Here is a 14,529-nt window from a genome sequence, read left to right on the forward strand (position 1 = left end):
TTATACTGATTGGTTGTGCCTCTATTTCTAGGCCTTTAAATAAGTGAAGTGTCTGTTATTTTGCATTCTCGTGTGCCTAAGTAAACAGATTTAGAAAGCACTGAGGTATGGTTTATGGCAATTTAGGGGTTTTATTCATTCCCAGATTACTTTTCCTTCTCCTCATGTGTTAGGAATGAGAAGTAGAAAGAGCCTAGCAACATGCATTTATAAGAACCAGATTTATTACACTCGCTCTCTGGTCAGCTGTTTCAAAAAGTTACTTCTGAATTGCTTTAGTATTCAAGTTTGAGTGACGGCAGCTTTACTGAATAGAATCCGTGTGCGTGCGTTAAAAAAAAAACTCATCTATCGCATGTTGCTTTGATTTATAATTAAATTAAACAGACACTATCTATTCCTTCTCAGAAAAATTTGTTCTGATGACTAAACACTCAGCTCTGACCCTACCTTGCACTTTTCCAGATGTGTTCTTTGATAAAGGTGAATGTTCTAATCAGTGCCATCCTACCTATTCAGTTTTTGTGAGAGCATGGAGATTAAAAAGACCTGAACCTTTAAATGACTAACTCAGAAAGAGGAAACTTAGCAACCTTGAAAGTAAGAGACAGCTGTATTCTGTACCTAAACTCGACCATATTAACTTACTTTCAGAGCAAACCTTTTTGAGAAGGCGAACAGAACCTTCTGGTTACATTTGATTTCTAGGGAAGTTACCCTTTACCAAATTCCCTGTGGCGTTCTTTTTAGTCAGATAGCAAAACAGCTGAAATGGGCCTTACTAACTTTACTTGGATCTAATTGCAGTTGATTTTTCATTTAGCAGCCAAAGTTTGATGGTAAAATTTCGTGAGAGGACGTTCTCACTGGGAGGCAGTAGATTCTAGGAGTAGAATTTCATACTTTATTATAATTAATGTTTTATTATAATTAAAGGTGAAATTAGAAGGTGGGTTGCCATCTAGAACAGCCGGGTTTAGCACTCAGTGTATTTCCTACCCCTTGCAGCGTTTTGGATAACTGAAATTCTATGCAAATGTAAGGTGTTTTTATTTTCTATTTTTTTTAATCAGAGATCATTTTAGTGATGCGTAGTCTAAGCATAATGTTAGGATACCAGGAGGGAAAGAAAACATAATACATTAAGTAGCCGATCCTGTCAAAAAGTTCAGTGCATGTTTTCACTGTTTTAGTCTCATGATTTAACTAAGAAAATTTGGCCTTTTTCATCAATTCAAAAAACAGATTTCATCATCCCAACCATCTTTATCACCATTCTAATTGCTATACTCTTTCCTATATTCTAGTATGGGGAGGTGGGGAGCCTTATTTCCATCCAAGACTATGACACAAGAGAAATAGCAGAAAGGTGTCACAAGTGAAGATCAGCTTGGCTGGGGGAAGAATATTTTTGAAAGAAGGAAAGTGAGAAATGCTAAGGGAATGAGTTGAAAAGACATGTAGTAGAGAGGCAAGATCATGAGGAAAGGGAAGCATCAAAAAAAAAAGTGAAAGCAACATTGGGAGGCCAAGTTTAATGAACCCCTCCTTTCCAGCAGAATAACGCTTCCTTTGTTTTCCTGCCTGGAGAGCCATACCCCACTATCCATCTCGCACATACTACCACCCCACCAAATAAAGTGAACACCAGTACCCCTGCTCTGCTAAAACAGCCTCATTTCCTGCCCCAGGATGGGCCAGCCACCCAGGCCACAGCTGTCCAGAGCCTGTGATATTAGAGGCCCTCCCCTACCTTGCCCCTGAATCCTTGTCACAGCAACCACTGTCATTCTCTGCTTTTTACCCTTCATACCTTCCCATCTGAACTTACTGCCCAGTTCCTGTTTCATACGGGAGTGCTGCCTCATGCAAAAGCCGCCCTAATGGTAGCCCTGTTTAGGACCAGAGACTGGAAGTGTACACATCTGCCGTTTTTTTTTATTTTCTTTTCTTTTTTCCCTCTATTCCTCAAAGTACAGTGGATTTTAATATCAGAAGAACTTTAGTGGTGGTGGTCAGATCCAGTTGGATTATGTTAAGAACCATCTAGCCTATGAGCTAGAGAATCCATCAATCATAACTTCTGCAACTGTCATTCAAGAGGAACTGGCCATCTTCCTAGCCCTGTCAGCCCCCAACATGCTAAGCAGTTTCCCTGGGTAATGGTGGCAGGCTTGAGTCACACAGGAGAATTGAGGAAATGTGACATTCAGAATAGGGTGTGGGGTGAAGAGAAAAGGTGCCCCTAAGCATGAGGAATGAGTGGTAGGGTGCCCCTCAATAACAAGTACTGTAGGAAATCTCTTCTAACATAGAAAGACATATACTGTAATAGTGTAAAATCTTACCAATTTAACTCTTGGTATCTGCTTGAGATGTTTACTTACAGCATGATACATAACCAGTTTATCCTTAAATGCTTTCAAAGACGCCAGGAAGCATTTTAACAAGTCATTCTGTCCATCGAGATGAATTCTGCATTTGAACATTTCCCTTGTGCCTTCTTACCCTTCTCCCTGCCCCACCCCCCAAAATTTGTGGCTAACCATCTATGCTTGCTTTTTTTTGCTTTATTTTTTGTTTGTTTTGTTTTGCTTCTTTAAGTAGATGAATAACAAGATGCTTTTCCTCCTCTAGAACATATCCTCCCCTGAGAGTTCCCCTGCGAATAGGCCCGAGTCCCTGTCACCCGAGGTAGTTATCACACCATCTCAATCACACTTGGAGGCTGAGAGTGAGTGTGCATGAGTGTGCTCCTGCCTGTGTGGGGAGGGCTGGGGGATCTGAGTGAATGGGGTGATGGGCTGGAGGGTGGCCGATTGGTCACTGTAAGTTGAATGAATCTTCCCATGTGTGCCTGTGGTTACTCAGAACTCTCAATGTAGATGGAGGAAAATGAAGTAGTTTGTGTGTGTGTGTGTGTGTGTGTGGTGGGTTTGTTTTTGTTGTTTTGGGGGGGTGGGGAGGAAGGGTATGGCTGAAGAGTTTTCTTAAAGAATAGAATCTAGAAATCAAGTTTAAAGGAGCTGAAGATGCGGTGGGAACCTTGTTAAAGAAAGTCTAACAGTGTGTTTGTTAAATAAGGAAGGTTATATCAACAGTTGGTAGGAGCTGTTTTTTGATCTTTATTATCTTGGGCTGATAAAGGAGCAGCTTATATTGGAAAAGTTAGGCAGCGATTTATGCCTTATTCCCGGGTTAATCTGACAGCTGTTTAACTGGATGTTTTGAGCTTTGGTTGATAGATTAAGCAGCTTCTTTAGAAAGAGTCATGCCTCTCAGCTTAAGTCAGCCCATGGCTTCTGTGACTCAGGGCTCCATTCTGCAGTGCTTGGGAAATGGTTGCTGTACAAATGGTATCTCTTAGAATATCAAATCCTACTGCTATGGAGATGTTAAATTCAGATTTTAGTGCTAGAGTTTCTTAACTGTTAAAAGATTTGGATGAACGTAGTAATGATTAACTCCATGAATCCACATGGAGCCTTTTTCCTCTTAAAGAGAAAGTGATAGTCTCTCATAACCTTTCAGAAATTAACCCACACCCTTCCAGTAAAAAGTTAGTGCTAAAATCAGTGACAGGTGACCAAATTCTGAATCAGTAGGATTTTATAGATCAATGTGAAACTGAAGAAGATTGTATTCTAGTGTACTAGAGGTCTTCTGGGTGTTTTTTACTCTATTTTGTAAGGAATGTAAAGCTCTCCCTCAGTTGCTAAAGATTCTAAGATAGCATAATTTGGAGGCTGACATGGTGTGTCACCTGGGTTTCTGGTACTATTCTTTCTAGAGAGTTAGCTGTAGCTGACAGTGGCAGAAAATCTTGATGTTAGGAGGTAATGATGACCAAGTAGATGGGTTTATTTTTGGTACGTTTCAGCATTTCAGATGCTCTGCAGTGATGAGCATTAGTGGTCTTGTGGTATGTTAACATACGTTAGAGGATGCAAAAAGAAGAATTGAGTGGCCAGAAAGTTTTATGAGAAATACATACTTAATAGTGAAAGTGAGTGAAGAACTGGTTGGTTGATGTCGTTAACTAATACCATTCTTCTTTCCTGAACCAGTAACTTAAATACTTGACTTTTCGTCTACTTTCTACTTTCTTTCACCCTTTTCCCTCCTCCCACCTTCCATCAATATTAGTTTAGAAATGAATAACTCCAGAAGCCAGTTATCTTAAGACACTATTCTCACCTCTGTGGCTCCATGGGGCTCAGGTAAATCCCTAATTATACTGCCAGTCCCTGAATGTAGTGCAAGGTGACTCAGCAAACCTGATGAAAGGCTAAGCAGGCAAAATAGTCACATTTGGCCAGTTATCTAATTCTGACTTTCCCAGTATTCTCCTCCAGAAAGACTTTAAAACAATTTGGGGAAGGCCAGGATTCTTTGGTAATCTGGCATGTATACACTGGTATTACATGGGACCTTTACAGATGTTAATGGCTTTCTCTCTTCTACTTTCGTCCCTCTTACCTATTCTTATTCACCTGTGCCCCCTCACTTCCCTTCTTTTCTGCCCTTTGACTTTTTCCTTTCTCCTCTACCCCATGTCTCCGTTGATTTTTATTCTTTCAGCTTTGTCACCGAAAAGACCTGGACTTGACAAAAGTAGGCTACCTTGACTCCAACACTAACAGCTGTGCTGACAGACCTTCCCTGATAAGCTCGGGTCATTCTGACCTGGCTCCTCATCCCTCTGTCGGACCCACCTCTGAGACTGGCTTTACAAGCAGGAGTGGAGATGGACATCAGACCCTTGTGAGAAACTCGGACCAGACATTTCGGACAGAGTTTAACTTGATGTATGCCTACTCCCCATTGAACGCTATGCCTCGAGCAGATGGATTGTATCGAGGGTCTCCCCTAGTAGGGGATAGGAAGCCTTTACATTTGGATGGGGGCTATTGTTCCCCTGCAGAAGGGTTTCCCAGCAGATATGAGCATGGTTTTATGAAAGACCTCTCTCGTGGATCCATGTCACCTGGTGGCGAAAGGGCTTGTGAGGGAGTCCCATCTGCCCCACAGAACCCACCACAGAGGAAAAAGGTAAGTGTTTCACATTTTATAGGCTCTTTTGAAGAACTTTAACTGAATAATTCAACAGATATTTACTGAGTTACCACTGTGTTTTCAGCACTGTTCTCAGTGTGAGGAAAATGAAGATAAGTAAGACGGTCTCTTGGCATGTCTAGTGAAAGACTGTTTTAATGTAATTTGATGAGTGTTGTAAATGTTAAGCAAATTCAAATGCCTACCATGTATGTGCCATACACGTGGCTAGGCAATTCAAAGGATAAAGCAGTGAAAAAGAATAATGCTACTTACATGTTTTATATAGTACTTTTCATGTTCTAGGCACTGTTAAGCTCTTCTTATGCATTTAACCTCACAATAATCCTGTAAGATGGGTAATTTCCCATTTTGTAGATGATGAAACTAAGGCAAGTTGAGTAACTTGCCATGGTCACACAGCTAGTATATGGAAGAGCCAGGACACTACCCAGGTCTGATTCCAGATTGCATGCTCTTATTGCCACCATGCTATATTGCCTCCTAGGTTCCGCCCTAAGGGAGCTTATAGCAAGTCAGACTGAGCTTAGCAGATAATTGTACTAATGATGAGAAAGGAGTTGTTCAGATGTGATGAGAACAACTTAACAGGAAATCTGACCAAGTCGGATATGTGGAGGGTACTTGAGAACAAACAAGAGGTTCATAGCCAAGTTTGAGGGGTGGTAGAGTGCAAGGTGACAGGTCACTGATTTGTCTGATCTCAAAACAGGAAGTAGGAATCAATCAGCCAACAAATTGAGGGGGTGAAAATCTTACAGAAGAGAGAGCAGAACAAGTAACTGTGACACTCCATTGAGTGGGCAGCAGGGATGTGATGTGGTTGCAGTTGAATGTTGCTATGGTGGCAGGTGAATAGTGGGGATAGTCAGGAGGAGAATACAGAGGTGGGCAGGGCCAGGTCGCAGAGATCTGGTTTGGGGCTTGACTTGTAGGTGATGCCTGATCTATAAATTACAAAGCCAAACGTGTGCTTTTTTTATGTCAGTGGTTTTCAACTAAGGGCATTTGGAAATGCATAGGAGTATTTTGAGTTGTCACAGCAACTTCCATTTACTGGTCAGAGCTAGAGGTGTTTAATGTTGTGTGTGTGACAGTCTCACATAATTGCAAAATGTCTGTGGTACTCTTGTTCAAATGTAGCCTAGTGGCTTTTTGTCTTTGCATTACAGTGAAATACGTTAACAGAATTTATTATTAACCCCTTTCCATGATTGTCTATAGAAAATGCATACACAAAATTGTCTTAATTTGTGTTTTCATTATATTTTACATTTGAACAGATAAATGAGAGCCCTAAGTGGATAAAAGAAGGAGGAAACACTGGCAGATAATTTGTAACAAAATAGCATTGCGGGGAAAATTCCCTGGTGGTCCGGTGGTTAGGACACCGTGCTTTCACTACGGATCGAACCCTGGTTGGGGAACAAAGATCCCACATGCTGCGATGCGCAGCCAAAAAAAAAAAAAGCACTGGGTCTGGAATACTGTTGCATCAACAGCACTGACTAGCAGGAACAAAAGTGGAGACAGTCTTTGGATTTCTGGTTTCATTTATTATGTGCAAAAGTGATTGAAATCATGGTTTCATTTATTATGTGCAAAAGTGATTGAAATCATGCCGTCTTTGAAATTATGACCTGTTATTTCAGAAATATTGTTGAGCACCTGCTATCAACCAAGTTCTGCACTGTATGTTAAAGATAAAAAGCCAAATAAACTTGGTCTTTGCCCTTGTAGCACATGACAGTTTACAAGCATACAAGACATTGTAATAGGTCGACAGGCAGTGTAAGCACAGTGTGCTGTAACAGCAGAGAGGAGGTGTACTAGGCAGGGCAGGGAGGAGGGGTTTGTTGTGGCAGTCAGGAAAGAATAAGGCAGAGGAATGGCAGATCGAGGAGAAGTTTCCAAGTACAGGCTTTCTAGAGCTGGCTTGCTAAAATATAAACAGGAAATCATTTCCTTTCTCCTTTTACGCTAGTTTCTCTATGTGTAAAACAGTAACAGTAATAAATCCCTGGATATATCTTGAAAATTTGAGCACATTTAAAAACCCTGAAGCATTGGCTTTTTCTTTTTGTTTGTGTGTGTGTGTGTGTGTGTTGTTTTGTTTTGTTTTTAAACGACTAACTAGAGATTTCTGGGGAGTGAGGAAGAGCTATCAGAATCACCTAGGAGACTTTTTCAAACTACACAGACTCCCAGCTCTTCACCTTCCCTTTTCTGGGTGCTACCATTGTTCCAAATAGCTATGATAGCACACTTTTGTTGAAGGGAACTGTAATCTCACAGGTTTTTCTGAAGGCAGAATAAAGGTTGAGGTCTACTGGTGAATACCATTGTTCAAAAATGCCATCTCCTAGTGTATTCTCTTTTCCTTACCAGTTGCTGACTGATTTAAATAAGTAGCTGTGCTCAGGTCTCTCTCACATTGGAAAAAGTCACCTGTTGGTGCCTGCTTTGTTTGCATGGCTTGCTAGCAGTTTACTAGGATTCCATCTTCTTTCCCCATTGCTAGTGATCCACTAATGATGTCTAGCTAGGGTCCTATTTCTTTTTTCCTTCCTAGGTATCCCTGCTGGAGTACCGCAAACGGAAACAGGAAGCCAAGGAAAATTCTGCTGGTGGGGGAGGTGACTCTACACAGAGCAAAAGCAAGTCTGCAGGAGCTGGGCAAGGCAGCAGTAACTCACTTTCTGACACTGGTGCCCATGGTGTGCAGGGATCCTCAGCCCGAACCCCATCTTCCCCTCACAAAAAGTTCTCCCCATCTCATTCCTCTATGTCTCATTTGGAGGCCGTAAGCCCATCGGATTCCAGGGGCACTTCATCTCACTGCAGACCTCAAGAGAGTATCAGCAGTAGGTGGTAAGTTTATGTTTGATGCTTTAATGATTAAATTCAGGAGGGAAGTAAACATCTAGGCTCTTTACCTAAGATGTACGGAAACACTTATCTGAGAAAGCCAGCCAACAGTGCTATCTACCCTATTCAGCTGATTTAATAGTATCAGCCACAATCCACCAGCCCTACAGAAGCAAAGAATTGCCACCGAGCCTGCAAAACAACATGTTGGATGGCATATAGCTGTGGACACAGTGGAGTTATTTTTTTTGCTGGGCACTAACACTGCCTCTTCTGTTTTCTCATTTCGTGTGAAAGGTAAGTCAGGATTTGAGCTCAGTTCCCCTTAAATTAACAACAGATATCTCAGTTCCACACGGCTAGAATATGCAGAGAGATGTGACACGTTCTGAAAGGATTTGTCTGGTTTAGGGGACAACGCAAATAAATAATACTAATGTCAAGTACTGAGTATCAAATGAGTGAAATAAAGAATGAGGCATTTTAGGGATCTTGAACTGAAGAAATGAGGTCTGAGAAAGGAGAGACATGGCTCAAGGGAGTAATGTTCATTCATCTGTGAAACAAACTGCTACCACATGCCAGTCACATGAGTTCACAGAAGAGAGAATTAGCATTTCAAGATGGAGGTTAAAAGAAGTAAACAGCTTCAAATCCCCCTTTTCCTTAATTGCTATTTTTTCTTTAGAAGTGTTTATTCTTAAGTGCCTGACATAGTTTGAGGCAGAGAAAATACCTTGTTTTAAATTGGTCCTGAAGAAAATAACGTTTAAAAAGAGGGTGTTCTAAAAATAAATAAATAAATAAATAAATAAAAGAGGGTGTTCTAAGAGAAAACGTTGTACAGTTTTTTGTCAGAGCTTTGTTTGTTCCAGACTCTTATCTCTAAAGTCCTGTGGCATAAACCTCCACACCCTATTGCCTTCACAGGATGGTTCCCACATCAGTAGAACGACTCCGAGAAGGAGGGAGCATCCCCAAGGTCCTCCGAAGCAGTGTGAGGGTGGCCCAAAAAGGAGAGCCTTCTCCCACGTGGGAGAGTAACATCACAGAAAAAGACTCAGGTGAGCCTATGGCCTTCTGCCAACCAGGTACAGGGACACGAGCCAGGCTCTACACAATGCACACCAAATGCTGGGCTGAGGTGAGTCCATTTCTTATGCAGTTGGGCTCCCCTGTATGCAGAGTTCCAGCTCAGTCTTGCTTTCACTCTTTTGGGCTACAGCATTCTTAAGATCTAGCATTGCTTGCTCTTTGTCTGCTCTTTTTTCCCAAAGGATACCTTTATGTAACTCATCTCTCCAAAGCCCTGGGAATCACCTTGATGAAGGATGAAGAGAAAAAAGGAGACAGAAATCAGATCAGGCATTTAAAACACCCCATAATTAACCGCTCCTTTTGCCCTTCTGGCATGCTGCACTCACCTGATTTGTCAGAAAGAGAGCGGCATGGGTTGGTGCTGGCATTGGTGACTTGAATGAACAATGGCTCTCTCACACTTATTCTAAGAAAATAAGTTGATTTTGTATTACCTTCCAGACCCTGCAGATGGTGAAGGCCCAGAGACACTGAGCTCAGCACTCTCTAAAGGAGCAGCCGTTTACAGCCCTTCCAGATACAGCTACCAGGTGAGACAAGAAAGTGCTCATCTCTGGGCATAAGAATGTGTTCTGGGTTCCAAATGTTTTGTGATCCTGGCCATCCTTTGCAGTTGAGATGCCGTCTTTGCATATAGTTTCAGCAGCTTTGGAAATAAGTCATCATCTGCTCACCTTCAGGTAATAAATCATGCCAGAAAAATTAAGTGACCAAAGACAGCCATTTTACTGTCCTTGGTATCCTAAAAAGAACAAGTGTTTAAGAAGATGAAGAAAAAGTAGGATATTTTAAATATTCACAAGCCTAAATGGCTTAAATAGGGACTTTTTCACCTCCTTATGTTTTCCTCCCAACTCTTTCTAGCTCCTGCAGTGTGATAGTCCACGGACAGAATCACAAAGCCTCCTTCAACAGAGTTCCTCCCCCTTTAGAGGACATCCCACCCAGTCTCCGGGATACAGTTATCGAACTACTGCACTGAGACCTGGGAACCCCCCTTCTCATGGTTCTTCAGAATCCTCCCTCTCTTCCACGTCCTATTCCAGCCCTGCCCACCCTGTGTCCACAGACTCGTTGGCCCCATTTACGGGGACACCAGGGTATTATAGCAGCCAGCCACATTCTGGAAACAGCACCGGCAGCAGTCTTCCAAGGAGGAGCTGCCCTTCTAGTGCTGCTAGCCCTACCCCGCAGGGCCCCTCAGACTCGCCGACCTCAGACTCGGTTTCCCAGTCCAGCACAGGAACTCTGAGTTCCACCTCCTTTCCTCAGAACTCTAGGTCGTCATTGCCATCAGACTTCCGGACTATCAGTCTGCCCAGTGCTGGGCAGTCAGCTGCCTACCAGGCCTCCAGGGTATCTGCGGTTTCCAATTCACAGCACTACCCACATCGAGGGAGTGGGGGTGTGCACCAGTACCGGCTCCAGCCACTGCAGGGGTCAGGGGTCAAGACTCAGACAGGACTTTCCTAGGGCTTCTGGATTTGGGCAAACAGAACTTGAATGAGCCCATAGCTGCTTCCTTCCAGCTGCCTCTGGAACCTAGGCCGAGCATATTGCTGGGGGAGGGGGTACAAGGTGCCAGAGGATTGGGTCTGGTCAACAAGAAACAAGACTTGTGGTCGTGACTGGCTCTGGCCTTGGAGAAAGATGTAAATCTTGTCTGAAGCAGAGACTATAAAGAAGTTTCTCCCTGCTGTTAAGGGTACATTGTTGACAAGCAAATGGTGTTTCGGTTAGTAATGGTTCTAAGTGCAATGAGTTGTGTTGAAGCCTCCGTCTCCCATCCTTGCCTGTATCCTGTAGTCACTTGTGCAGTGGGGACATCTTTTTAAAGCAAAAAAAAAAAAAGTTTTCAAAGGAAAAAATGGTGAGAAGAGCAAATCTCAAAGCCCCAAGCCATCTGAGTAGTGTTAGGGTTTTATGCACTTAAGAAAAAAGGTAGGTATATAAGACAACCATTCCAAAAGCAGTTATCTGGCCAAGATGTGTCCACCCAAGAATATTCCTTACCTTTGTCTTAGAAACACCAAGGAAGAGGCGGGGATAGTGAAGCTTGGAGTGTGCTTTGACTGAGGGGTGCCTGGATCTCTGAGGAAGAGCTCATGGTCAACTCTTGATTATTCAGGAGCAGACTGTCCTAGTAGATTGTCTGAGCCCCCAGCTGGTACCATCCCACTCCCCTTCCCCAAGCTATTTCACAGCTCAGTAATCTATGAAGTAAGTAGGCAAAGAAAAGAGATACAACTGAGATGGGCCAATTGCATTGCTACTTATCAGCTTTTGGCAATAAATTTGATTAGGAAGGGTCCCAGGTGGTTAGGGAATTCTTTGAATTTTATTTTTTCTACTCCCAATTAATCAGGAGTTGACGATCCCCTGAGTAGGACTGCCTCCATGATTGGGGAGCATGCACTCGTGACTGCAGGGTAAGAGTGGAAAGATACATTTGTGGAATGGCACCGACAGGGCTGTGATTGTGTGTGGCGTGTCCCACGTTTCTTTGGGAGATGCTTATTTGAGAGTGGCCCAGGTGAGAGTGTTATAAAGCCACCCACATACCTAATAACACTGTTCTGGATGAGAGATGAGAGCAGACTGGCTTCTCCCCATCAGTGCATTGTGCCTGTTGTACACCCCTGCAGGAGCCCTGGAGCCAGCCAGGTGGGGTACACAATCTTTTTAAATTCCATACGGTTGCCAGCTTATTTCTTTCACTTGTTTACTGTAATATCCGGCGTGTTTTTATTTATCTAATTTTGTATTCAGTTATAACCATGGTAGGGGTAGCAGATATCTGACAGGTGTAATCCCTGGTGCTGCAGTGGACCTTACTTCTTTCTTTTGGACAAGATAATACTGTGAGTCTCCCTCCTTCCTTCCCTCCAGTTTGTTTTCTCCTTTTTTCCCTCAGCCTCTTACATCCCCTTTCTTTCTACCCTCTCCTACAACTATCATATGCACAGTCTTCTCTCTTTGTGTGTGACTGTTACAAAATTTCACTTTTTCAAAATTGAAATCAGGTGTTTGCTCAAATGAGGGGAGATTTTTTTTTAATGCTGAGACTTCAGCAGAATACTTTTCTTTTTGTTTCCCCCACAAATCCATCAGTCTGGGAGAGCGTTGGGAGTGGAAATCATGTTGCCTGGGATGCTGGTTTCTTTGTATATTATATAAAACGTATGTAAATGTCTCTCCATTTGGGCTGGGGTTTGCATTCTCCCCTTGGCTTTTGACTGAGGGGAGAGGCCAGCGGGCAGGCGGCCCTCACCCTGCCTGGCACGTGCAGAGACCCCAGCCACTCTGTGTGGGCAGGGTGCTGTCAAGACCAGACCTCTGGGGGGGGGGGGGGCGGGGGGGGGGGGGACTCTTGGAAGGGAAGAAGTATCACTTCTTTCTCAAGTGGAGTGTTTACACCTTGCTGTAACATTTGAACTTTCACAAGAGATGTAATAATTTTGATAATAAAATTCTTAACCATAATAATCATAAGTTGAGAACTTCTTTGTCCAGTTCTGTGACCTTGGCTTGCCTGGTTTTCCTAACGCTGTCCTTACTTGAAGAGAGCAAAGATGGACCCACATTCAGGAGACTGTGCTCTTGGTGTTGTTTTGTCCATAATGGGGTCAGGAATACAGACTGATCTTCCTTCACCATTTTATGATTAAGATCAGGCTATAATCCTTTACTAATAAACAGCTACTGGGTGCTAGGCTATATGTAAGGTGCTGGGAATATGAAGATAAGACAGCCTCCTTCTCTATTACTAGGTACGTTGCTTTCGATGTGATATAAATATTAGAAGCTGAACTGTATTAAAGAAATAAGCAAGTGCACCTTGTATACAACTTCACAGTTAACCAGGCTCTTCCATTTATGTCATTGGTTGTCTCATTCATCCTTAGAATATGTTAAGGTAGGTATATTATTCCCATTCTATAATTTTTTATTAGTTTCAGAGGATATAATGTGTCCAAGATTTCTCTCTTCTAAATGGCAGGCTCCAACTGACAGTATTGGAAATTTTGCAGTTTACCCAGGAAACAAAAAGAGATAGCTAGAGATGCTTTGAAACTGACTAGAAATCACTTAACTAGCAGGAAAAGTATATCATACCAGTTCTTGCCTTAAAAAGCAGTCTGGGCTTTTTAGCCTTCAGGCATCATTTTGATGGTGCATGGTTCTCTGTTTACTAAAGGTCACCCTGAAGAAAAAAATGCACTATTGTCCAAATGGAGTAGGCCATTTACTTTGAAACTACACTGATTATCAGTTCATCAGCACAGCCTTCATAACCTGCTATGAGGCTCAGAGACAGAAAGGTTCCTGTGCTGAAGATGAATAAAGGAAACAGCTTGGAGAAAAAGCATAGTTATTGAAGGAGATGGTGTTCCTCTATAACTTTTCCCTGCTCCTACACTCAAAACTTACTCTGAGATACAAAACCTTGGGCAACTTTATAGGAAAATTACACATACCCATGAGCCTCAAAACACCAATAGCCACAAGACCTTCATGGTATCACGTTCTGTTCCAGAGGAAGCAATGGTGTGTCTGATGGGTCTCAGAACTCCAAACGAGCACTCACTTGGTTCAGCGAGCCAATTTGAGAACAACCAATTTGAGAACAACAGTCAAACTAGAAGGGATTTGCAGTGCGGGCAAAGGTGCTTGGGTAAGTCTGAAGGGGCTGGAGCAGTCTGGGCCCAAGACAATTCTAAACAGCAAAGCTCCCAGAACAGAGCTCCACACTGAAAAGAAACTCCTGATAGAATCCAAATTGAGCAGGAGAGGTGGAGGATCACATTAAATAAAGTATTTTGAATGAGTGAAACTAGGATTGTCCATAAAAGTGTTAAATAACTTACCTTGTTCTTTAACTCCTGAGAGAAACAAGTTGGTCATAGGTTGTTCTGCTGGGGCTTCCCTGGTGACGCAGTGGTTAAAGATCCGCCTGCCAGCGCAGGGGACATGGGTTCAAGCCCTGGTCCGGGAAGATCCCACATGCCGCAGAGCAACTAAGCTCGTGTGCCGTAACTACTAAGCCTGTGCTCCAGAGCCCAGGAGCCACAACTACTGAGCCCACGTGCCACAACTACTGAAGCCCGCTCACCTAGAGCCCATGCTCCACAACAAGAAAAGCCACCGCAATGACAAGCCTATGCACCGCAACGAAGAGTAGCCCCTGCTCGCTGCAACTAGAGAAAGCCCACACACAGCAATGAAGACCCAACACAGCCAAAAATAATATAAATAAATAAATATGTAAAAAAATTAATTGTTCTGCTGAATGTCAACTGCTATTGTTTGCACAGTCCATATTTTAATATTTTACACATACAGAAAAAATGTGCTGTAAAACCTTGAAACTAGAAAGAAATCATACCTCCCTTTATTTACCCATAAAAATGGGTAACAGAAAGTACCATAGTCAAATTCCAAACAGTTACAAGAAAGGAGCAGAATAATATCCCCACAGATAAAAGC

General features: G+C 42.7%; 1 protein-coding gene across 17 annotated transcripts in view; it reads left to right on the top strand.

The window, feature by feature from the left end:
- The window catches only part of SETD5 (SET domain containing 5), an 81,904-nt gene extending 69,370 nt beyond the window's left edge, over positions 1 to 12,534 (top strand). For 11 of the 17 annotated variants that reach the window (XM_067755301.1, XM_067755302.1, XM_067755298.1 and 8 more), the window contains 6 exons: positions 2,638 to 2,694; positions 4,582 to 5,052; positions 7,649 to 7,947; positions 8,875 to 9,008; positions 9,484 to 9,572; positions 9,907 to 12,534. In XM_067755301.1, the coding sequence (XP_067611402.1) occupies positions 2,638 to 2,694; positions 4,582 to 5,052; positions 7,649 to 7,947; positions 8,875 to 9,008; positions 9,484 to 9,572; positions 9,907 to 10,515 (1,659 nt within the window). In that variant the 3' untranslated portion in view covers positions 10,516 to 12,534. The remainder of the gene's footprint in view (positions 1 to 2,637; positions 2,695 to 4,581; positions 5,053 to 7,648; positions 7,948 to 8,874; positions 9,009 to 9,483; positions 9,573 to 9,906) is intronic. The other 6 variants (XM_067755309.1, XM_067755312.1, XM_067755304.1 and 3 more) reach the window with 1 other exon arrangement.
- The last annotated feature ends 1,995 nt before the right edge of the window (positions 12,535 to 14,529 follow it).

The sequence above is a fragment of the Pseudorca crassidens genome, chromosome 10 (assembly GCF_039906515.1).
Source record: "Pseudorca crassidens isolate mPseCra1 chromosome 10, mPseCra1.hap1, whole genome shotgun sequence".
In the NCBI taxonomy this organism is placed as follows: Eukaryota; Metazoa; Chordata; class Mammalia; order Artiodactyla; family Delphinidae; genus Pseudorca; species Pseudorca crassidens.